Source organism: Lepeophtheirus salmonis, chromosome 3 (assembly GCF_016086655.4).
Source record: "Lepeophtheirus salmonis chromosome 3, UVic_Lsal_1.4, whole genome shotgun sequence".
In the NCBI taxonomy this organism is placed as follows: domain Eukaryota; kingdom Metazoa; phylum Arthropoda; class Copepoda; order Siphonostomatoida; family Caligidae; genus Lepeophtheirus; species Lepeophtheirus salmonis.
Window position 1 is genome coordinate 40865402 of NC_052133.2, and position 24122 is coordinate 40889523.

At 29.9% G+C, this 24122-nt stretch overlaps 1 protein-coding gene across 1 annotated transcript; it reads left to right on the forward strand.

Moving 5' to 3' along the window:
- The first annotated feature begins 3524 nt into the window (after positions 1–3524).
- On the forward strand, positions 3525–23604 carry LOC121115121 (ras-related protein Rab-23). Its single transcript, XM_040709295.2, has 5 exons — positions 3525–3729; positions 17532–17653; positions 20051–20293; positions 21983–22207; positions 23226–23604. Exons 1-5 carry the CDS (start codon positions 3682–3684, stop codon positions 23437–23439), a joined length of 852 nt encoding a protein of 283 aa, XP_040565229.1. The 5' UTR covers positions 3525–3681; the 3' UTR covers positions 23440–23604.
- Positions 23605–24122: the final 518 nt, after the last annotated feature.

A 24122-nucleotide genomic window follows, 5' to 3' on the forward strand; every position in this document is an offset into this window, starting at 1 on the left:
GTTTGTTGATTACAAAAAAAGTGGCATCCTTAGAAAAAAGTTCAGGAGCCATCTCTATGTAAGAAACATACGTATATTATTGTTTATTAAATAATATTATTATTCAGGGAGTTGTATTATTTTGCCACAAGAGTCTCTGTCGTTTTAGAAACAAATATAAGTGAACAACGTTCATGCCTTATTTAATATCGTAGGGCAAAATTTCTTTTTCTACTAAAAATAGGCATTTTTGCCCGAAATATTATTTGAAAAACTCGACTAAACATGAACTCAAAATATTCAAGTATAGATTAATTTCATCTCCAGTAATTTCTATATATTTATAGAATAATTCCTTATCAATATGTTTGTCATATTGTTGCTAGTATTTCAGTTTTTGGAGCGTAACTCTTTTTCTCCAAAAATTATGGAAAATTCACTTACATACTATTGTATTATTGAAGTAGTCCAACTGATCAATTTAATGAAAAAATATTTTTTGATGCCTCATACCTTAAGTCGTATAGGGCAGGATTACTTGAACTCAATAGTTATAACTCGAATCCAACACTACTTATAAGAGTACTAAATTAGATACCAAATTTTGTATTTAGTACGTTGGTTTTTTGATTGGTAGAAGGTGGAATGAATTAATCAATTCCTGAGACCCATGACGTATGAAGATCTTCATCTATATTTGAAAATAAAAACGATTTAGATTAACTAATAGCAAGGCTTTTATACCAATTTATATATGTACCTACAGGGATTTCCTAGGGGTAATTCCTAGTCCTCATTATATGTAACATATAAAGAATGACTGGCAAGTTTCATGTTAGTAAGATGGATGATAACTACATAGACAGTCCCTTTTTATGTTGATATTTTTTTCATCATGCACAAAGACATTATCTGTTGGAACAATCAAAAAACTAAATTTGGCAAAGTTTGAGTTTGCTCTCATACCATTTTTTGCATGCTAGAGGCTATACAAATTTGAAAAATGGGATATTTTGGTCAATATTGGTCATTTTAAGTCCTTTGCTACCATCCAAATATAATGCTATGAGTCAAAAATTGTATTTTTTAGTATTAGATTAGTATAGGGGAGTCCGCAGGGGGTGGGCTGGAGGGGTTGTAGACCCCTCCCCAAATGAAGAAATTTTATTTTTTACTAGAAAATGTAATTTTTCAAATGTTTTTCCAAAAAATGTACAATTTTCTGTAAATAAATATGGATTTTTCATATTTTTCTCCAAAAATTTAATATTTGAAATATTTTTTCAAAAAATTTCATTTTTTGTCAACAACTGTAGATTTTTGGAATTCTTTTCAAAAAAAGTTAATTTCCTGTCAACAACTGTAGATTTTGGAATTTTTTTCCAAAAAATATAATTTTGGAATTTTTTGTAAGCAGCTGTAGCTTTTGATTTTTTTAAACATTTATGAACCTTTTAAAAAATTTTGTAAACAGTTTTAGATTTTTGAAATTTTTTGAGAAAAACTAAAATATATATATAATACTCAGACGACTCTGCATTAAAAACATAGTACACTTTGATTTTGAGGGTTTACGAAAATGTCTTAAAAGAGTTGTAATCTCACTGTTTTTATCCAACATAACATGCCAAAATGTAATCCTAGTTGAGGTGAAGGTTCCTGAACCAAAAGGAGGAACATGATTTTTGATAAAATATGGAAATTGGATATCATTGAGCACATCTTAAATAAGAGGTCGGCAATCCCTGTCCTGTAGGCCATATCGGCCTACGAGTGAATTTTGACTGGCCCAACATCTTATCATGGATAATCATCTAAATATAGGCATACTTATCCAAAATGGATGTTTCTAACCTTAAACGGCACTAAGAAACTCAAGATAACCATTATAAATAAGTGTCTCCTGTCATAGAGAAATATTTCAACTGATATAGTATCACAAAATACGCAGAAACACGTGTTTCATTAAATAATTAGTGTTTTCTACCTTTCCTTTTTTTAGTAAAATATAGATTTTTCTTTTAAATTGTGTATTTATTTCCTTTCTGTATTATTATTCCTGTAGAAAAAAATAAGGATACTGTTAAAATAAAATTATATTGAACCCATGTTTACTCTAAACACCCAGAAAATTAGTTATATATACAATAACATGGTTTTTCTTCCATGTTTCTACATCAATTCAGCTGTTTGGCCCTACTCTCCAAAAGAATACAGACCCTCTATCTTAAATGATTAAAAGTAAAAAAAAAAGGTCTGTACCACAACAAAAGGGCTTGATAGGCCTCAAAGTAAACTAAAATCCGTGTGTCCTCCAGCAAAAAATATCTTTGTTGTGGAGAGGAGGGGATATTGCACCGAAAATAGAATAGTTCGACAAATCTCTGAGCACATCTTCGTAGACCTTTTAAATTAATATGAGCAAAATCCACAATATAATTTACTGATAAAAGACTAAAATTTAAAAAAAGTACAATTTATGACACATATTCTGGGCGGTATAAGATGTCCAAATATACAATTTTAATTAAGCTACTAAGATGTGCTGAATGATTTGCGGTTTCTCTGTTTTATGATATTAACATTGTAGCAAGATTAATCCCTAGTTGAAGTAATTGTTTTTGAACCAAAAGGAGAAAGATTATCTTTTTTAAAACAAATTTTAAAAATCATTGAGCACATGTTATAAGACTAATTTTGTAATATTTCACTTCTTGTGTAGTTTGGAAATGTTTTGTTTTTTTAAACAAATCCGTCATTTTTAAGCGTGGAACACTCTGTAAATTTCAATTTCAGTAACAACGGATCTATTTTGCATTTTCTGTAAAGTGCTTTGTGTCCTTGTTTCTGATTAGTAAAATTGGATTATTTATGTACTACCCTTCGAATCCTAAGCCAATCAAATATCTCCCTATATATATCAAGTATATAAGAAGTTTATATTTTGTGGGGTCTAGTAAAAAAATAATTGACTAGATTTTTTGTTTAGTGCCTAATTTTAACGACTGTTGAGTTCTGTATAAGAGGCTTAAAAATGCCAAATTTTGACCTATAATCCTATATTTTCAAATTAAAATTATATGTAACACCCTAAAAATGGCTCGAGAGGCCTCAAACTTTATCTAAGTCAGTTTTTTTATCGTCTCTAACGCAAAAAGTTTTTGCACTGAGGGAAAAAATATTAAGCCCAAAAACGGGACAGTCTAATGAGCTGAGATGGACAACCATATTCTAGATCAATTCCATTCATTTCATGATGTTGATATTATCAATCAAGGGTTACCAAATGTTATTAGCTATTTATAATATAAAAAATATTTTTAAAACCTAATTTACATATTATTATCGCTAAATAAAAAATGGGAGTTGAAAAGAAGATAAGTGGTGTGGTCGTGGTAGTTGTGGACTCCGTGGACGTACCTACGTGGTACGTAAAAAACAAAGGGGGGAAAAAGAATTGAGCGTGCCCGTCAGTCAAAAGAAGAGTAAGTAAAACGTACGTTATAGAAATATTATCAAAAATAAATCGTTGTATTTCCTTCATCAGTTTCTATTTTGCCGTTTGTGGGTTCACTCGTGAAATAAAGTCTCTAATTATTAATATTTATTGAATCGTATCTACTACATAGTTTGTTGCAATTATTTAGTGATAAAAGTGATTTTGACATATTTTTTTTGTAATTAAAAGTATCACGTTACAAAATGTATATTACAGACCTACAAGAGGATGAATTGGAGATATCGATAAAGGTAATAATTGAGTGTTGGTAACATTTGTATTCTTGGACGAATTATCATCCATTTCTATTAACTAGTTATTATTATTAATCCTTTAAGGCGCCGCAAATAAAGTAGCCAAAATTGATTGCAACAGTAAAAACACGAGGAGTTGAAAGATTTTATTTGAAAGCTCATATGGTGGCCAATATAAGTCTATTAAAACAAATAAAGGTTTTAAACTATAGCTTAAACTTTTAGGTCTTAACTCATCCCACATTTTTGAATAATAAGTTTATAATTGAATCAAATTTGTTTGAAATATTGGGCTGTACTTATTTACGAAGTTATTTTTTTATTTTCTCATTATCTTGATTTATGTTCAAGATTGTTTTTATATTGACACTCCATATATGTCATTGACCTAAACTTGTTTTGTTTTTTTAATTTAATTAATTAATCAAACTTTTTGCCATTTTGAGGCCACACAAGGCCCCAAATCAAATAATAACAGCTACAAAAATTGCTTGAAATCTTCACAGCTTTATTTTTCATTTCAAAAATAAAATGTTGATTTTTTTTCTGTATAAGATATTTTGGCTTAAACAGTCTCCCTGGGGTTATTTGAATTTACATAGGGGTGAGGGTATAAGATTAATGGTTACCTACTTTTTAATTCTTAGTTTGGACCCTATAGGGACAATAGGTTAATTTGTGGTCAGACTTTTATGATTTTTGAAATTCCAATCTTTGTCCATTTCTTAGCATGAAAATGCTAGTCTTTCTGAAAATCTGTACAAAATCAAAGATTTTTTAATTTTTTCCTATTAAAATTGAAAATTGTTTTGGATCAAAGTTTCTTTATTTATTAAAGAAATAAACCATTTATTTTCTCTCCAATGTTTCATTAACATATATATTTACAATTGCATCCATGAATTTTTGAACTCAAAAAATTGTTATCCGACTAAAATATGAGATTCCAAAACTCAAATATGACATATTAAGGCTAATAAATTTTTTAGTTCATTTGTCCTATAAAAAAAAGTTAGAAACCCAATTTATATTGCTATTTTAAGAGTTTTTTGCAAACAAAAATGGCAACATTTATTTGGTCAGGTTACCAACGACGCAGTTAAGTACTCACTTGCCAAATTTCAGTTGATCCGTTTACTAGTTTATCCCTAAAAAACCAAACTATGATACATGTATACATGGTTTTTATCAATATAAAGGAGTTTCCAGCTACGTCAGCATTATTGTTGATGTTGGCCATCTTAAGGGTCTAATAAAGCAAGTTTTAGAAAAAAAAATTCAAATTAAGATTAAGGAAAATGATAAGCTTTTACTGTGTAAATGGACGTCAATCGATCAAACCTTATATTCCATCAAATATTTATACATCTAGTTCTGTGGTTCTCAAACTTATTCGGTCTGAGTGTTCTTGCAATACTGCAGATACTTGCTAACTTGCCACAACTCTATATAGAAAATAGGACTAACATATTAGAGTTATAGAATATATAAATCCTTCTAGAATATAATTTTAGGAATGTTACGGAGCACACCAGAAAAAGCTGTGAGATGCACCTGTGTGCTCAGTTTAAGAACTACTGCTCTAATGCTTAGTTTTATTATATGTCAGACCCTAATATGTATACACAATATGATATTATAATACTATATTGTATTATTTTTACATTATAGACACAAAATTAACTATTACAATTGCAAGAATAACATATTTTTATCTAATTTTCTTACTTCTCTCGTCCAAAATCGACCAAAAAAATAATTTGTTGTAAAAATCTATCCATTTCATAGGGATTTTAGTATATAGTACTTAAATACACTCAAATGTCACTGATTATCGTTGACATTAAGTAGTATTCAATGCAGGTGTTAAGTTTTTTTATTTGCTGAGTGGTCCATCAAATATCTGAAAACTTTGAATTTTAAACTTCAACAAGCTATAATTTATTAATTAACAATAGAATTTCAACAAAATTAATACTATAAATAGATGCGTGTCTGAGCTCTCATAATCATTAACCACCCTTAACGGCAATGATGGCTTTCAGGTGGCAGAGGCAGAAGGCCTGGCACCCACTGTAGTCCTCTGGGATACCAGTGCTGACTGACAGTGGCATTGAGGGTTTCGATATTTGGATGACGGAAACTGGAGGCCTTCCCCTCAATATGCACCCCAAATAATCGAGGGTCCAAAAGTTTCAAAAAAAGAGTTTGAAAGAACTCAAAAGACTAATTGAAGATGATGAAAGAGTCTTGCAACAAAGGAGATGGGTTTATTTCATCGTTGGTGTCAAACTGGCCTCTCCAAACTCAAAAGGCTCATTCTATCCAATTTTTGGATATCTCTCCTGACAGTTTTGGCCTGGACTGTTTTCTTTAACTCCTACGGATCCAATTTGACCTTTTTGACAGAGCCCTTCTTCCTCTCCAACATTTCAGACTTACTAACTGCGTAGACAGTGGTCCTGCACAGCATCAAGCAATGCCAGAATGGAAATTTGTTGATTACATTCAAATGTCACTTTCTCGACTTTTTCGTAAGATAGAGAGCTCAGATTTGTTTTGTTTTGTAACTAATTGTTTATGCTTTAATATAGCGAAATATGAATTAAATTTCACTTTCTAAACCTTTATTAATTATTGAATTACAAAGTGTATAGATTTCAATGGATCGCCCAGTAGTAAAGCTATTTTATGAAGTTTTAAAAATTTAAATGAAAATTTGTCTATTTTATGTTGTAAGAATATCAACTATGAGCCCCCAAGATGTCGTTGCCTTGAATTATCATGCTTATTACGAGAGTGAAAACGCTCTATAGAGATTGTCATTATGTAGACTTATAAGATATTTCTATTTAAAAATCAATGATTGCATCCCCAATGATGATTAGTTCGGGGGGGGGGAATAAAGTTTCTCTTAATCATGATAATTATTGTTATTATTATAGGTAAATTCCATTGTGGGTGTACTTTTTACTTTTATTCAGCTTGTATACTAATATAAATTTAATAATGTCTTAAGGCTGTAATTTTGCGGTTTTTTAAAGAATATAAAAATAGTTTTATGTAAGTATTATATATTTTTTATCCTATATTTGTTTCATGGTATTATAATACCCATCAGATTTTTTGTTTATCTCAACTTTCTCTGTGAGTTGCATTGCATCCTTCAAATAAGAATATATTTAAATACCTTGTATATACGATATATTTATACTATTACAAGAGCAAATTAGAATGTTTTTATTAAAATTTTGTACAGATTACATTTGTATCCTTTTCGTGATTATATTTTCAAATTCTATCGACAAATTATTTTGATTAGTCCTTCGGAGATACTGTAGATTATTCAAGTTAAAGTGCCAAAAATTTAATTTTCACATTGAAATAATTAGAAATTTATATGTCTTATCTAAAACAATGGACGTTCGCACGATTATATTTTAGAGGAGGCTTGGTTTTTCTAATTTTTTTGATTTTAAATTTAAAAAAATTAAAATTTATTGGAAAAATATTTCAAAAATTCAGAGGTATTCACAAAATATATAGCTTTTTAGAATAAAAATTCAAAAATACATTGCTATTCTCAATTTATTTTTATTTTTTGTAAATTGAAATTCAAATGTTAAATTTTTTGCAAAAAAAAAAATACAAAAATCTATTAACAAAAAATGAAATTTTTGAATTTTTTTTTTCAGAAATCCATTGCTATTCCAAAAAAAATAATTTTTTTAAAATTAAAAGCAGTTCACACTAAATTCTAAAGTTTCATTCCAAATATTAAATTTTTTGGAACGAAATTTTAAAAATCTACAGATGTTCACAAAAAATTTCAAACATTAAATTTTTTTATAATAATTTCAAAAATTCCTAGCTATTCATAGAAAATTAAATATTTGGAGAAAAATTTAAAAAAACCAAAGCTATTTGCCTGAAAATTAGATTTTTTGGTAAAAAAATTGAAATATTAATTTTTTTAGTACAAATCAAGATTCCTTAATTTAGAGAAGGCTACAGCTCCTCCAGCCAAACCCCTACGGACGCCCCTGAAAAGGACCATATTGGGAACAAATTAACTTTGTAATAAGTTAAAAAAATGTTTTAAGTTTAAACTATAGCAAACATTCTAAGGCATCTCAAATCATCCCAGCAATTTGAATAAAATAACTATAATTAACCCAAATACATCTCCATGAAATATTGGACTTGTTTCTGTTTCTTCCAGATTTTTGTTCAAGATTGTTTTCCTGTGTTAACACACCACAAGTCCTAAAAATTGATTGATTATTTCTTATAAGGAATGAGACGATTCCGAAACAATGGGGAATCGTGAGTCACAATTCGCCATTTATACCATAGTAGGGACATGACTGGTGGGGGGGGAGGGAACAATATAATAGGTGAACGATTTTTGTGTGTTAATACAATAACAATAATCTAGAACAAAAATCAAGAAGAAAATAATATTTTGTACAAAATTTTTATTGTCAAAAAATAAATCCATGTTTCAAAATCCAATATATATATTTTTGTTGTATATTCGAAATTTATTTATTTGTTGATAAAATTATAATTTGTCTGTTTTTAAATCATTTTAAAAATATGGCTAAAACATTGGTGGTCAAATTTTCATTTAATATAAACATAGACTAAATTTATATTGTAGACAATTAAGTTGCTTCAGGTATGAATTTTATTTAATTAACACACAATAAGTATAATATGCTTTATTTTATGTATTGCTATCATTGGTCTATTAAAAAATATATTTAAAATAGTCTTGGAATTTGATTCGTAAGTCTTATGTTGACAGTTAATCTTTAATTGACTCTAATTCACGGTTTCAAAGAATCGTGAATCGTCACAGTCCTATTTTCACTATTAACTGATTCAAAGCAAAATATGCATCAGCCCAGTTTGATTAAGGAACTCTCATTTGAATGTAATCTTACACTGGTGGTAAATATATATATTGTGCATCAGAAAATACTTTTAAATCAAAGAATTAAGAGTACTTTTGATGAGAATCATGAAAGAATTAAATGTTCTGTGGATAGTCCGTATATTTATGAGAATTAGTAATTGATCAAATGTGTTCTGGAGCACATCATAAAGTCCAAATGCTTTCAGCCATATTACTCATAAATAAATGTTAAATAAGTAATTTTAATAGAAAAAAGTGAAATGATAGTATCAATTAATAGTTGATAATTAAAATGATCAGTGTTGTAGTTAAAATAAGATAATTTAAGACGAAGAAATTGCTATTTGCACAATTTACTTATACAAGATTCTATATGTACTGATTTTGAAGTGTTTGAAATTAAATGCTGTTTGGAATTCAAACTTATGATATTTTACCATATGTATATAATGATTAATATATAAATGAGTCACTTTTGTCGAGGAAAATAATTAGTTTGGAAGTTGGGAGAGGCATTTAAACTCATGTGGCTTTTTGGTGAAATAAAGAAAAGAAAAATTATTCATAAAAAAGTTCCGTTGCTTTGTGTTTTCTTTTTTTAAAGCCTCCTCCAATTATGTATAATTTAGAGAAATTAAATACCTTACAAAGAGCCTTATTTCTTTCTTCTTTTTAAATCGTCCAAGACGAAACCCCACTTTTCCCCCCCTCTCAAACCAGCAAATAATTTCAGTACATATTATGTATCACTAGGGTGGGGCTTCCGTCTAGAAATCCTTGACTGGTCTGAGGCAGATATATTTTTAGCTAGTTCGGTCGAATTTTGATCTGGACCCGATCTTGTAGTAAAAAAACGGGTTTGATCCCGTTTCAAGTGATTTTTTTTTAGAAAATTAATTTGAGAGAAAACAATTATGGCGTTATTAGAAAAGCATCTTTTTGGGGTACGATTATAATTAAGGTTCAAGATCTGAATTTTGGTCAATGGTTTGTATTTTGGTTTGAATCAAAATATCGTTCCAGATTGTTCAAAAATAACGCATTTCGTTTTAGAATATTGTTGTAACGATATCAATTTTTTTGTAGCGGTTCAGCTAGCTTCATGGAGCAAAAAGTATTTAGGTAGATACTCTTTGATAACATAACAAAAAAGACCAATTCAAATGCACTTATAGGGGCAAATTTTCTGTTTTAGGTAGTGGGAGAAGGGGAATTCAAAGGATTTGTTGATTTTATTTAGGGGATTCAAGTCCATAGATTATTTTTATGATGGAATGTCGCTGAAGTAAGTAGTCGTGGTTCCGATACCCATGGGACATGACTGTTGTTTACTTATATTATTTTGAAAACAAAATGGCAGAGAGTGGTACCGTATTGTGGCAAAGTTTAATAGCTGACTATGAAAGATAATATTATTGTTTAATACCAAATTAAATTGGACTCAATAAATTGGTATGTTACTCATATAGAGAGTGCTGTGAAAATTATTCTTAGCATGCGTCATTTTTTAAACAAGAAGCTATAGACTATCACACCGCCTTGCGGATAATTTATACATTTTTAGTTTGATCATCCCCTATTCATAATAATACCGTTTTAAATGCATTAATATTTTGTTATTAATATTTTATCCGTATACCGAACAAGTCTGGACCAAAACATCGGTCCAGATCGGTCTAGAAAAAATAACCAGAATAAAATTCAATCTTGGACCGAATTTCAACACAAATTATTACAAACATATCCCACCAACAACAATAATATTCAAGTATTCTAGTCGACCTCACTTCCTCATTCGAAAAATATAATAATTATTTATATAGGGAAGAGATAGATACAAAACAACAAAAACAAAGTTTAATTACTCTGTGGTTAATTCAATTAAGCATATACATATTTATACCTCCATCGACTCGTGATGGTACTTATCTTGTGGGAGCTTGTTGTTGTCTGTTTGACCTGGGGCGTTGTTGAATGAGTTGGGTTGTGATGTGGATCTACATATTATCACATGTCTCTTAGTACCATTTGTTTTTCTTGGAGCACTACTTTGATATAATATGCATATATATTTATATTAATTATTGTGGACAATTAATTATTTATTTACAAATTGTAACTTGTATAATCTGCAAGTTAAAATTTATACGTCTCATAACACCATATTTAATTATAACAACAATTATAGACTATTTATTGGTTTTGATCGATTGAAATAATAAATTATGTATCTTGCAATTATGAGTAATATAAATTTGGTCATTTGAACTGAACTTATATCAAGGCGTCCGCAGGATTATATATATATTTTGGATGGGAGGGGGGGGGATGGGGCTTGATTTTATGAGAGCCTTAATTCTTCCTTTTTTTAAATCGTCCAAGACGAATCCCCACTTTTCCCCCTCTAAACCATCAAATAATTTCAGTACAAATATACATAAAATCCAAAGCTAGTCTCAAAATATTAAATTTAAAAAAAAAAATCAAATTTTAAATTTTTCTTCTAAAAATTTAAGAATATATCGCTATTCAAATATTCAATTAAATTTCAAATATTTAGAAAATTATTTTTTGTAGAAAAAAAAATTCAAATATTCAATTAAATTTCAAATATTTAATTTTTTGAAAAATAAAATCAAATATTTAATTTTCTAATTAAAAGTAATAATTCCTTAATTTGTAGGCTATATCCCCTCCAACACCCCCTCCCCTGCGGACATCCTGTATTTGTGTTTGGAATTTGAACACATTATATAATGAAGACTGTATCAAAATGAGAAAAGTTCAAAATTTGGTATCGCAGAGTTTTTTTTAATTTTGAATTTTATTCATTTTAACAAGAAAATAACCTTCAATCGTAAAAAAAAGGCTTTCATATATGCGTTTTGATTTGAAAAAAAATCTATTAAATATTGGGAAAAATTGATTTAAACAAAAGAATCTGCAGATAGGCTATGTATGTTAACAGTCTATTTTTTCCCCTGTCCCTAATGAAGATAACTTTGTCTTTGTTCCGTTACAAGAGATTCAGCAGTTCCTTCAATCGCTCATCTCTCGCTTACTTTCATCGAGTTGGTAAGAATATGGCCCTTTATATATTCGACATCAATCTTGTTAACCTGTTTCATTGTCTCCCAGTCTTTTTTGGGTAATGGTTGTATCGATATACGAGAAATTCGATTTTTCCCTCCATTTACACAGGAAGGTTTCTTCTTGAAACATGTTGATGCTGCTAGCAATTATAAGCCTACTCCTGTACAGCTTGTATTTCCCCTTGGAAATGGCTGCTGGAGTGTTGGGATTGTAGCCAATTTACAAATGGCATATCTTTTGGCTTGTGTGAAAATTCAGCTGATTTTTTTTTTGTAGCCAGACCCACACCCTATCTTATCTTTTACACGAAATGTGTTCTTTATAAAATTTGTAACTTGGCCGCTACTAGTCTTTAAACTTTGTCCAGATTAAAGTGTGTCATCCTGTAGGTAGGGTTTGTGGAACATCTTTTTAGAAGAAGGGAGATTTTCAACATATGTGAGTAATTATAATTATTATTCTCATAATATCCCCCATGTTTCTTTCATTACTTACGTTATTATCATAAGTAGAATAAGGCAAATTAACATTTTTAATCTTTATTTTTTTAAGTTACTCAAACTTTTTTTTTTTATACCGTTGAAGATACTTTGCGTCAGTTGGTTACGGATTTTTCTGCAGAAAGCTTCCAATTAAAATAGAAACATATTTGTTTACTTGTTATTTCTATTAATTGGGCAATAAAAATGATGAATGAGGAGCCAATAAGCATTATTTTCGAGAGTGAAATATTTTCTGTCAATGTAGGGCGGACCGTTACCTCACTTAGTGCATTTTCTTGACAGTTGCCGATATTTCTGCTTCTTTTCCCCTTCTCAGTTTTCAGTTGATTGATTGAATTAGAATAAACTCTTCTTAAGTAGTGATTAATTCCCAGCAATTCGTTACCCCTTGCACGAAAACATAATAACTGGCAAAAAATAATGACTTCAAGAAATTTTTGAGGGTAACCATGTTATGTGACTTTGCCAAACAGAGGAGCGTCCGCAAGTGGTTGGCTGGAGGGGCTGAAGCTCCTACTCCAAATATCCAAAATTTCCAAATAAAAATATTCTTCACAAAAAAAATCTCAAAAACTCAATTTTCTGTGAATAACTATGGATTTTTGAAATTTTCGAAAAAAAATTCAGCAACTGTGGACTTTTGGATTATTTTTTTTTTGTGAATAACTATGAATATTACAATTTTTTGGGGAAAAATTGTAATATTTGAACTTTCCTTTTTCAAAACAAATAATTTTTTCGTGAAAAGCTAAGGATTTTTGAATTTTTTTTGCAAAAAAAATCATATTTGACATTTAATTTTGGATTTTTTTAGAATAGCTTTCGATTTCTAAAAAACAATCTAAAATTGAAATTTTTGGATATTTTTTTCTATACAACTCCAAAAAACCAAGCCCTTCCCCAATATAATTCTGGGGACGCCCCTGGAACCTAAGTGCAAAGCAGTGTTGCATTCATTCAGAGAATTTATGACTATATTTTTAGTAAACTGTATCTTCCCATAGTTCAATAAAATAGTTACATATCCTTGTAGTGTAAAATATAATATAGCCTCCATACCAGATAGCACAGTTTAGCTCGAAATTTAAGATATTTTGTCTGCAAAAACTATCTGGTAAATGCATTTTATAAATTTGATATTTATTCGAGCCATACATAATTAAAAACTTACAATCTAGTGGCTAGATTATATTAATGATTGCAAAATTTGAATATCAATTTTGGTAAAAATATAGCTAACTAAATATTGAAAGTTAAATATTTCATTTCAATCTTTTGTTCAAATAGCATGTTTTTGGCACTGGCTGAAGGAATAATTCAATATAAATTCCATAGTTGCGAATAATTGACAAACAACTAACGGATTTTGGGCCTTATTTCTTTTCGGAGAAAAATGCTACGTGATACAACAAATATAAGAAGGTGAGGAATACACCAAAACTATAAAACAAAGAAACGATAACAAATATGTTGGCTTGAAGATATACCCATATCAACGATAAAACTTTTTCCGCCGCAAGATATATATTTTGAGATGCGAACAATGACGTTGCTTAATCATTTTTCCTCGTAACGTATGCATTTTTTCTATTTTTGCAAAGACAATATGAGTAATCCTAGAATTCACCTTGTTAATAATCATTTAAGTCAGTGAGTTCATGGGAATTGGGTAGTTAAAAATATATATAGTAATATTCGTGGAGCCCTCAGAGCCCCTTGGTAGACAAAAATGTATGATAGTAGCTAACAATACCGGGTGTTCAGAAAAATGGGGTACACTTTTTATATTCAACTTTATAAACGTCTATCGCGGTAATAAGTGGCTCCACAACAACATTTTTCAGAAAAAATATATTTATTTTTCTGAGATTCCACCATTTTCACTGATGCAGACATCAACACGGTGACTGTAGAACTTACAGGCGGACTTCCGACTGTCGGTAGATATCCAGTGGAGGTTAAAAACTATTTTTAGGGACAACATATTTCGGTGTTGGATAGCACAGATCTTTTTGCTTTAGATGCGTCCACACAAAATAGTTCAGGGCTTAAGGTCGGCCAGAAGTCTTTTGACCTGAATTCTTTGGACCCTTACTTGCTCTTCAGGTAGATTTGGACGGTGTTGATTGTGTTACAGGGTGTCCCATCTTGAGTCCAGACCCACTCCTCTCACTAGTTGCCGAACCGAAGCTCTTGGATTCTCCTGCACTTTGGTTTTGACATTTTGCACAAACCTTTTTTAACGAACAGATTTGGGTTGTACTGCTATTGAAGAACCTTTGTCATTTTCTCCAGTGTCGTTGTAGATATATTTGTCCCTGTAAACGGTGGTACAGTGCGACCCCAAACCTGTGGGAGACATGTTTGTCTCCATCCAAAAACTGCGAAATTTTTTTTTGTCGAATATTAGCCATACTTGATTTTCTTAGTAATAAAAAAATCAATGCAAATGTATATTTGTATACATCTTTAATTTGGGCGTAAGTGTATCACGTCATCAGTGGCAAAACTCTTTTTTTATCCTACTTTGAACAAGACTTTTATTTAATGATTGAGTCATTTTCAAGTAGTAAATATTTTTTCTCTATATTCAACTTGTTTTTAAGTTTCATGTGTTTGCTTCTGGTTTATTGCGATAGACCATGGACTATGATAATTTCTTGATGATAAATCATCAAAAAGTTTGGGGCCAGTTAAACCACCATTGCCACAATTCTATTGCATAAAATTAACCCTCTTACTGTAAAAGGCAGATAATGTTTTCATTATTAATGAGTAAACCATATATACATAAGTTTGGTTTTGCAATGGTGTAGTATGTGGCTAGATTGGGTGGTCTCACATGTTTATTTATTTTATTTTTTCTCTTTTTTTTTTCTCTCTCTATGAAGAAGTCGAGATGAAAATTCAGATAAACTTTTCTTTTGTTGATGAAGTAAATGAAAAGTGAGCATTAGGGCGGTTTGTATTTCAACTTTTTTCGAATTTCGATTACGGCTAGTGCGCAAAAAATGTTATGTAGTAAAACAATAACCTATTCAAAATTCCATTCTTCTACCACCATGTCATTAATAATATAGTCAATAAATATGAAAATAGTACATTCTTCTTTATTTTGTATAAAATAATTTTGATAGAAATTTTTCTAACTTAAACAAAAATATTATTAGATTGATTGTGTTAAGTCATTCTGTAGTGGATAAAAGAAAATATAAAGTAAGAAACTTGAGAACATATATTTTGATGTTTCCTTTCTGAAATGGGAAAGAAAAGATACGCTCCATTCAGGGATCATCCGAATTTCCTTAAGTTATCCTATCTTTTTCCTCCAGTGACTGGAGAAAATAAGTATATTAATATTTTTTATATGTTAGACAAATGCCTATCAAAATGGATTTATGCAAAATAATGAATAAGTACTTATTTTAATCTTTATTTACTAAATCTGAAATTTGACCATTTGTCAAACTACGACCAAGATGTGTGGCCTAAAGATGAGACCTATAGAAAAATAAATGTAGAGATAATTATGATGATTATCCTGTACTAATTTTTGTATAGGTTGTTATAAATATGTGTTTAAAACTATCCGGGTTTATCTAATGAACCTCATAAATCAAAAGTAATGTTCACAATCGAGCCAAATCTCAACAGTTAAGTAGTATTGTTAATTTATTTTGCTACTTATGTTAAATGAGTTTTTTCCGTATCAAATGCACTTGGTTGAACACTTTATTTCTAATCAAAAATATTTACTTGATTGTGAGAAAAAAATTATACGAAATGGTATTAAAGTGGGTAAAGACGACTCGAGTCTTTCCTTTTGAGACCAAGTCAAGTCTTGAATCTTTGATTTTGAGCTCAATTCAAGTCTTACGTCTTAAACTGCAGAACCGAGCTCAAATCTTCACCATAGAGAAAAAAAAATAGAGAGAGATGACATGGATTTCAATAAAAACTTGCATTTATAAGCCCAGAGCAAATCTTCAGCTTTACCTTTCGTTAATTATGAGCCTTTTCACCTGTAGTTATGCATTATACTTATATGTTCTCTCCTCCAGAATGAAATAATAATTATAACAGCTGAAAAAGCACTGCTCATGTATCCAACTTCAGGAAAGTTTCCTCGTTAATAAAGTAAAGTCCTACCGCACTTGAGTCTAATTGATTTGCATCCCCCCAGTAATGCCATACCCTGGAGTATCTCATTGGAGAGACATTATCTTCCAAATACTTGTATGACATTAGATTGAGTAGTCGTTCTCTTTATAAGGACAAGTCCTCTTTTTTTTAATCATGCCCTTGTGTCATAGAATGTACAGGGTGCAGAGGCAAATTTTCCCGAAATACGATGCTTAAAATTTAGCACTTCTATCTTTTTATTCAATGAGATAACATTTATATTTTTTAATTTACAAACAAATAAATGTATTATGAATGCCCTCACTGAATGTGGTCACCTTTAGCCTCTTTCACAGACTCAATACGTTGACTAAAGGTACGACAAGTGTTGCAGATTATCTCCTCACGATAAGCGGCCCACTCCATCACAATGGTGGCCTTGAGGGCCTCCACATTCGGATAAGGGGTAGAATTGGCCAAGGTCTCAATGAAACCACACAGGAAATAGTCTAAAGTGTTCAGGTCTTGGGAGATAAGGACTAGTCCTTGGGCCAGAAGCTGTTCATGTTGTCCGTGCATATCTTATGGGACTTATAGAGCCTGTGAGCGGATGCACAGTCTTGTTCCCATATATAGTTTCATGTTGGGGTAGTTGGCTTTGAGCCAAAGCAGGACAGGGTATTATCAATGAATTAATCAAAGGTACGGTTTGATGTGAAACAAACAAGGCATGATGAAAATTAACTTCAAATGTATGTGAAATTAATTATAAATAAAGACAAAATGAATTAAAAATTGATACAAAACCGAAATTCAAAAATCGTTCAAAAACAAACCCCCTAGTGAGCACCATTAGAATGAAGATAGAAAGAGAAAATACGAATTTTTTTTTTTTTTTTTTTTTTCGTTTTTTTCTTAAGTTTATGCTGCTCTTCATTTCCACACATGAAACCATTTATATTGCCTCATTTTGAAGTCAATAATTTTTATTTTATTATTATTATTTGGTTTAATAGAAAGTTGAGATATCACGAACCTTGAAGCGATCTGTCAACGAAATTTATACTATTATTGTATATCAAAGTCACGAAATTTTTTCTTTATTATACTTATACATTTTTTTGATTCTTTTCCTTGATTGTATTATTATATATTATTAGGTAGTGATTGTTGGAAATGGTGCAGTCGGTAAATCCAGCATGATTCAAAGATACTGTCGGGGCATCTTTACCAAAAATTACAAGAAAACCATTGGAGTGGATTTCCTTGAAAAACATTTACGGTATGTTATGCATTTAAATACTTATAGTTACGTATTAATGTTAGATCCAAGTACAGGGTCGATGAGATAATCCGTAAAAAAATATTGAGAAAAAAAATATTCTAATTTACGGCATTTTCGTACCCTCAACATAGAAGCAAACTAGATTTTTTTGTTTAAAAAATTAAGGGTGGATTATATTTGTATTCTTCTGCAAACTATCGTCAATTTATATTAATAAATTATTCTTATTAGCTCTTTGGAGGCCTCGCAAATTGCACTTAAATTAGCTAAAATGTATTATCACTATAAAAGAATAAGAAATTAATAGATTTCATTTTATAAAAAAATATATGGGGGAGGGGGGCAATATAAGTCTCTTAAATCAAATATAGACTTTAAATTATAATTAAAAAGGTTGACCATCTTAACGCATACTACAAATTTGAATTTACAGTCTACAATTTACCGGCTATTAAATGTATGAAGTATAAAAACTTACTAGGATTTTCTCAATTTCTTGATTTTCGTTTAAGATGTATTTTTATGTTATAGCACCAGCTACTTCATTTATTCGAACTTATTTGGCTTAAAATAAAAGTTTAATTAATTGATTAAACTGTGTGTCTCATTTGAGGTCATATTAAGGCCCCAAATCAAAGATAGATATAAAAAAAGTTGTTTGAACTCTTCATAGTTTTAGTTTTATTTTAAAAGATATTTTGGAGGGTGTTTGATTTATAACTATCAACTCTTTGATTATTAGTTTAACCCTATAACATTTATAAAGTTAATGTGTGGTCATCATTGTAGGATTTTAAAATAAGAATCGTTGTACATTTCTAAACTTGAAAATTATTTCTGAAAATCAGTCAAAATTGAATATGTTTTATTTTATTTATGCAAATTCCTCTGGATAGTACCCAAAATTAATTGTCAAAATAAAAGAATGAGAAATGGACATTTTTTTGGGGGCCAATATATATCTCTTTAATCAAATGCAGACTAAAATATAGCTAAAAAATTTGTCTATCTTAGAAAATGATCCCACCAAGTTGAATACAAGCATACAATTTACCGAAATAGGGCCATGGGATAATGGGCTGTATATATATACGAAGTTAAAAAAATAAGTTGACACCTTCTTAATTTTGTTTAAAGGTGTTTTTATGTTGATGCGCCAGATATATACAGCTAAAATTACACATCTATATAATTTGGTTATCTAGTAGCAATTATTCACTTCTTACGAGCTCAAAAAGACTTATAGGCGTAATCTACATCAGCAAAAAAAAAAAATATATAGCCACCCAATGCGACTTCCATTGCTACCAAAAAAACCCAGTTCTATGATGAAGGCTAGAAACTTTCTTTTGAACATGTGAGAGCCATTATCTAAAATTTAGCTAACGAGCAATCATTTTCAACATCTTTTTACGATGTATTTCATCCCATTGCTGAGTCATATTATTATTTCTACATTGAGCTTTATTGGTTGTACAATGTTTTACCATTTAAGACCTTCTTAATCTATATGTCTCTGTAAAGATATAGGCGTTTGGGTTTTATCTGTAAGTTGTAAAAAATAATTACTTGAACTCGTCCGAAATATGCATTTCCTAAGAAAAATTTATTTTGTTTGAACTCCAATTATAATTAAAACTCGAAACATTTGAGTAATGATTAATCAATTTTTAAAAGAGCAGGAAAAAGATAACTCAAAATATTTGTATTATCCTTATAAAGCCCAAAAGGTTTATACATAGTCGTCATTTTCTGACATTTTTTAAATTAAAATGTTTATCCAACTCTAAGGGTAAAAACGTTTTTTTTTGTTTGTTTTTTCAAAAAATTAGTGAAAATCGAAGATATATGATTTTTTTTTAACTAGAAAATCGTAAGTTTTACATTTAAAAATTGAAATTTTAAAATTGATAGTTTTTTTAGTTTTGCTATTTAAAAATTTATAATTTTATATGTTCAAAGTAACAAACAAACTGGTTGTGTTCATGTTTGTAAGAAAAAAGAATGGTTTTTTTAATATGACATACCTAAAATTAGATTTTTAATTTGTAAAAAAACGTGGTTGTATTACTTTTTCCATGAAGCAAAACTTTTCCAACACTGGAAGGTCTTAAGTAAGATATTGCCATTTTTTTGATTTAATGATCTAAATATAACTGCAATTGTATGCATTAATTTTGAGCCAAAAATTGTCAAACTGCTCAAAGCAAGGGATCCAAAGCTCATGTATCACATATAATACGTATGACGCTATATGTTTAAAAGAAAAGTTGGCATAAAAAACGGAGAAAACATAAAATATGAGAACTCATAAAAACTACCTTTTGGGCAAACTCAAAAATTAAAATTATATATTTTTTCTGTTTATTATATGTACAATTATGTTTTTCATAGAATAAGTGGTGAGGATGTACGATTAATGCTCTGGGACACGGCTGGACAAGAAGAGTTTGATGCAATTACGAAAGCATATTATAGAGGAGCACAAGCCTGCGTCATTGCTTTTTCAACCACGGACAGATCTTCCTTTGAAGCAGTGGGGAAATGGAAGAAAAAAGTAGAGGATGAGTGTGGCTCAATTCCAATGGTTCTCGTTCAAAACAAAATTGATTTAGAGCACGAATCTGTCGTAAATAAGTATGTCGTCACTTCATTATTATTATTTGAAACATATGCATAGTGGGTCCAGTCAGATAGGCTAAATAAATCACTTTAGATGTTATTGATTTTTGGGGATATAAATTAAAGATTTTGACCTTTTAAAATGATCATATATCAAGTCGATATCTTTTCCAAGAAATTAGATATGGTACTTGAAAGTTGTGTCCATATACCATAGAAATAAATATATAGAGACGACAAGTTGAGAAATATCTTTATCTAAATTTCAACTGTTAACAAACATGGATTTAGTAGAGGTGATTCCGATCCGATTCTAGTAAAAATTCCCGATTCACATTCTTTAATATTTTAAATAATAGTAAAAAAATATCATTTTGCTATAAATTTCTAAGAACTATAATTGATAAAATAAATAACCTTTGGTTATTTAATAATATTGACATTAAATAAAGGAAGACGTTTTCTCAGACCAGTGAGCTTTTTCCCATACAAATTTTCCAGTTCGAGTAATCCAACCTCAAACTTTCCAAATACATATTTTACAAAGGCGAGCTTTCTTATATCCCTTTACAAAACTTATTCCCCTAAAATATCAATATCTGGTTCTACCACATGTGTTTAGAACACTTTTGTTCACGTTTAGTTTTTGTTCAATTTTTATTGCAATATTTATAAAATTATAAAGTTCAAGTAATAAATTCACATGGTCTTTTTTTATATTTTGGCGGATGTATTTTATGATTTTTTTTCATAACTTAGAAAAGTAATAAATAGTTAAAATCCAGAAATAAATAAGAATCTGAATTGCAAATGGAACTTTATTTACCCATGCAGATTCCGATTTCAGAAAAAACACCTGATTCTCCAATTCCGATTAATGTTTCCATCACTAGTTTCAACGAGTTAATTATCCCAAGACTTAAGAGTTGATTTTTTCTTTCTTTTGGGATATTTTTTTTGGTCAATCATGGAATCAATTCAATTAACTTAGCTGATTTAATAAAAAAGAAAAACAATTTATAGGTTAATCATGGAATTCTAGACACATAGAATAATCACGTATGCAGCTGAGGTTATTTTTCTTTTCTTCCTCATAAAGGATGACATTAAATTGTGATTGACTAGACTTTTCTATTTTCTTTAACCAATCACTCCTTTTATATTATCCTCATTTAGGAATGTAGGATGCGGGAGTATTCCATGTGTATAGAATTCCATGGTTTAACGTGGAATAGTTCAAATTTGTTCATAAAACCAATCCAATCTATCATTATAACAGCTGAATTCTCGAGCTATAAATTTAAAACAAAGTACATTTTCTATGCAAACTACCATAAAAAAAACTTGTTCACCTTATATATTTATTTCTCTATGGTTGTATCATTAGACCGATTTTAAATTGACAAAGAATTTAAATTCGTAAGAAAAGTATTTATTTCCTCGGTTTCTTTAAATGAAATACTTTTTTTCAAGTTTAATTTTTTTTCAAATTTAATATATGGCCACTGAATCAGCGTTTATTGATTCATGAGTAATTGAAATATTGTTTGAAAGTATTAATGTTGATAAAAGTTACACTTATATATTTAGGAGATTAAAAAGCTAAGTGATTTAATGTCCTTTGTTCACAAAATCAGCGTTTGGTACTACTGTGTTATGTTTCCAGAATACACAGTACAATTATTCATTATCCTTTTTTTTCAGCGATGAAGTGGATCGACTGTGTCATGATTGCCGCATGAAATGCTATCGCACATCCGTAAAGGAAGATCTCAATGTAGTCAATGTTTTTCAACACTTGGCAGAAAATTATGTTCATTATTATTTAAATCAATTGGAGGACTACTCCAATGGTCTTTCGCAAATAGGTGTTACAAAGCCCATTATTAAGAAGCCCAACACCAACACATCCTCCAATAAAACCAACAAGTAATTATAATTTATCTTAATGAAGGGCCCATTAATATTGGTGTTGAGGCTCGGTCCGATGAGTTTGGTCTTAGTCATTTTTTCTAGATCGACATTTTGATCTAGATCCTGATATGAAACCGTCTATGGAAATTTAGGTTGTAGATCGAATTTCTTTCATTTTTTTGTTTGTGTGTATTCCAGGGCTGGTTATTGCATGAGTGGGGCCGTAGGAGAAAGATAAATGTGTAGGGGCTCTTTCACTTTTTTCTTTCTTTAAAAATTTGATTTAACCCCAAAAAAAAATCACTCTTTTAGAAAATTAAATGCGGATCCCTTTCTTTTTTTCTAATGACCTTTTTTTTCAAGCTGGCTTTTGTAATCCAATATAATCCACATATATTGCAAAAACTCGAATATTATATTTAGTATACATATATATTCAAAAATTTGCTGTTCTACATATGCACACATTTTTATTTGTAGTATTTAAGTGGCGTCCTGGACGAAACTTTAAATCCTAAACCTGAGAACAAAAAAATAAGAAATTTTGGATTTTTGGAATTTTTAACTAATATTAAAATATGTGGCAAATTTGAAAAAAAAAATCGAAGATGGTTCTGCTTTTGAGTGATTCATTTCGCTTAAAATGATCAACCCATATAATAAAAAAAATGTGTCATTTGGGAAGAAGGAAAAATACCGTCTTTATTCGCAATTTTTTTATTATTTTTTTTTCTGAGGTATCTAAAGTTTCATGCCTGACTGCTTAATACAAGTTTTACTGTATTTTAATTTTAACAAGTAAATATCCATTGCAGATAGCCCTCAGTCAAGAGTTTCGCCTTTGGGCAAGTGTCCCCAGTTTACATTTCTTAAAACCGGCCCGGCTATAGACCGATACAGACAGAACTTGTTTAAATTAGTTCGGTCTTACAAAAATTACAACCATCTCAAACCGGTTTATATTTCCAGAGCGAACCTCAACACTAATGTTGTAATCTTAAACCCATTAATATGTGTCTTTTTCTATTTTTAGATATCCTTTTAGTTATAAGAACATTTCTTACACCCGAGGATCCTTTACGCCGCAAGACTACTTAAATAATCCCATGTTTGATTCTCTACACCATCACAACCGTCGCATTTGGTCCACAGACCGTACCATTACACTCAAACCCTTGGTCAACTTTAAGAAACATGGGTTTCAACGCAAGATCCCCCTTGGAAAAGGGAGCTGTAAGGTTTTGTAATGTGGACTGTGCAGGCCGCCATCTTTATTTCTTGTTGCATCTAGTCAAAATAATTTGTAAATATATGTATGTTATTATATTAAAACTATTATTATTATTTTTATTTGTACGTTTAAAAAATCCTTAAAAAAATATAAAAGTACCTCCGAGGTATGACATTACAAATTGTTTATTCATTTCTTTAGAATGATTCTTTAGACGTCTTGTGCTAATGAGATAGTCGTGGCATATGCGTATGCAGTAAAAAGATATATTGTATATTTTATTGATTCCTAAATACCTCACATAAAATATGTTGATGCGGACAATTACATAGACTCTGTTTTATTGATTTAAAAGGCAATTAAAGCCTTTCTCTGATCATATATAACAGCAGTTGTCTCAGTTGATAGAAGTTGTAAATTATTCGTGATTAATAAATTTAGTGTATGAATTCAAACATGAATGTACATGATAAGTGATATATATATGTGTGTATTAGTGTTGAGCTTGGTCCGGTTTGGTTTGTGGATTATCCTCCCCCCCCTCTACTGTCCCGATGGAATTTCATCAATGAGGAAATTGTAGTACTACAATTCAAATAGATGAAAGTCATATAATTATGGTAGTTCCAAGTGAAAAAGGTGTTTTTCTTTTTCCAAAGCTGTTGGATTATTATTTTATTCTTGAAGAGAGAACAATAC

Coding starts and splice junctions, on each gene's coding strand:
- LOC121115121 (XM_040709295.2), top strand. CDS start 3,682: ATGTATATTACAGACCTACAAGAGGATGAATTGGAGATATCGATAAAG. Junction 20,294..21,982: donor CACGAATCTGTCGTAAATAA/GTATGTCGTCAC, acceptor CTTTTTTTTCAG/CGATGAAGTGGATCGACTGT. Junction 22,208..23,225: donor TCCTCCAATAAAACCAACAA/GTAATTATAATT, acceptor TTCTATTTTTAG/ATATCCTTTTAGTTATAAGA.